At 41.9% G+C, this 1,526-nt stretch overlaps 1 protein-coding gene across 1 annotated transcript; it reads left to right on the top strand.

Annotated features, from left to right (window-relative positions):
• The first annotated feature begins 261 nt into the window (after positions 1–261).
• On the top strand, positions 262–1,261 carry LOC141720686 (uncharacterized). Its single transcript, XM_074523243.1, has one exon. The coding sequence runs from the start codon at positions 342–344 to the stop codon at positions 906–908; it is 567 nt and encodes a 188-aa protein (XP_074379344.1). The 5' UTR covers positions 262–341; the 3' UTR covers positions 909–1,261.
• Positions 1,262–1,526: the final 265 nt, after the last annotated feature.

Raw genomic sequence — 1,526 nt, 5'->3', positions numbered from 1 at the left:
GTAATTTTTAAAATAATATCGGGCCCACACCAACACATGAAAATTTCATTCATACACCGTAACCACACGATCTTCTCGAATCCCAATCTCATTAAAATAAAATACTCGAATTTACTCCTCCTAGGCAACAGCTCACACTTGTATGCTTATATCATAACGCCACGCCGTTAGTTTTAGTTAACCCAACCACAGTAATATTCTAACCATGGTTAACAGAAACCCTGTTTTCCAGTCCTATAAAGGCATACCTTGAGTAAAGCTAGGTTTGCCAAATTGAACTCCCAAACACGCCTTTACAAAAACCAACCCCTCTCCCTCCCCCAATCTATACACACACAGAAATGGTGGATTCATCTCGAAGAAGAAACGGCCCGGTGCTCCGATCTCTCTCACCTTCTGGAAGGTTCTACACTCCTTCTCCAGCTTCAGCTTCTTCTTCAGCTTTCGCATCATCTACTTTCCGTTCCAGATCTCCGACGCGTGTCAATCTATACTCCTCTCACACATCCTCACCGTCGGTGAGATTCTCAATCGACCGTCCTGGTTCACCGAGCCGTTCAATCTCTTCGACTTCTCGTAGCCAGGTTGTGAAAAAGCCGAGTCACAATCCGTTAACGAATCCGAAGAGAACGTGTATGTGTTCTCCGACAAATCATCCAGGTTCATTCAGGTGCAGTTATCATAAAAACCTAGCCAATCAAACTGCGTCGTATCCAGCCAACAGATTGAACGCGAGAAGATCAGCGATGACAAATTCGTTAGTTCGAATTGGAACAGTCGAAGGTGATTTGGTGAAACGAGCGTTGGCAGCGTTGATTCGACCTTCTTCGCATCATCAGAGAAGACGAGGTTCGTTCGAATCGAGACCGAGCAGGCTTTCGGTTATGTCGAAAGCTGAAGAAGATTAATAAAATTTAATTAAATTCTGTTAATTTGATTTGTTTAGTGTCCTTTACTTTTCCTATTTTCTGACGATCGACGGAGATGACGTGGATCAGATCGGCGCAGGAACGGAACGGACTGTTTTTTTATTTTCCGGTACCGAAACAGTAAGGATCCGATTGAAAAAGAATCAGATCTATGAGATGAGATGCTTTGTGTGTATATATACATATATAGAAATCGATGATATGACTAGTACTAGTTGCCTGTGATAGAGTAATCTAAGCAAGCAGCTTCAAACTTGAATTCTCCGTAGACAAACAAAATCAAACATATTCAGTATATTCCGTAGTTCAATCACATACTCAATTTTTTTAAATATCTTTCTATACAAATTGAACTCCATTTCAATCCACCACCGTGATATTTCCGTCATGCTTCTCGTCATCTCCGTGATATTTCCGTCCATCTTCTCGTCATCCCCGTGATATTTCCGTCAATCTTCTCGTCACCGACGTGATTTTAAATTTGACAGCCGTTTGCTTTTTCCGTCATACGTTCCGGGAGTTCCGTTTTGACGGACGTTATATTCGTTAGAAGCGTCTGTTACGTAAGGTGAAGTGTTTTAAGTGTTTAGCCTTGTC

Source organism: Apium graveolens, chromosome 4 (genome assembly GCF_009905375.1).
Source record: "Apium graveolens cultivar Ventura chromosome 4, ASM990537v1, whole genome shotgun sequence".
NCBI classification, from domain to species: Eukaryota; Viridiplantae; Streptophyta; class Magnoliopsida; order Apiales; family Apiaceae; genus Apium; species Apium graveolens.
The sequence above is the reverse complement of the archived record's forward strand: the minus strand, read 5'-3'. Positions and strand labels throughout refer to the sequence as shown.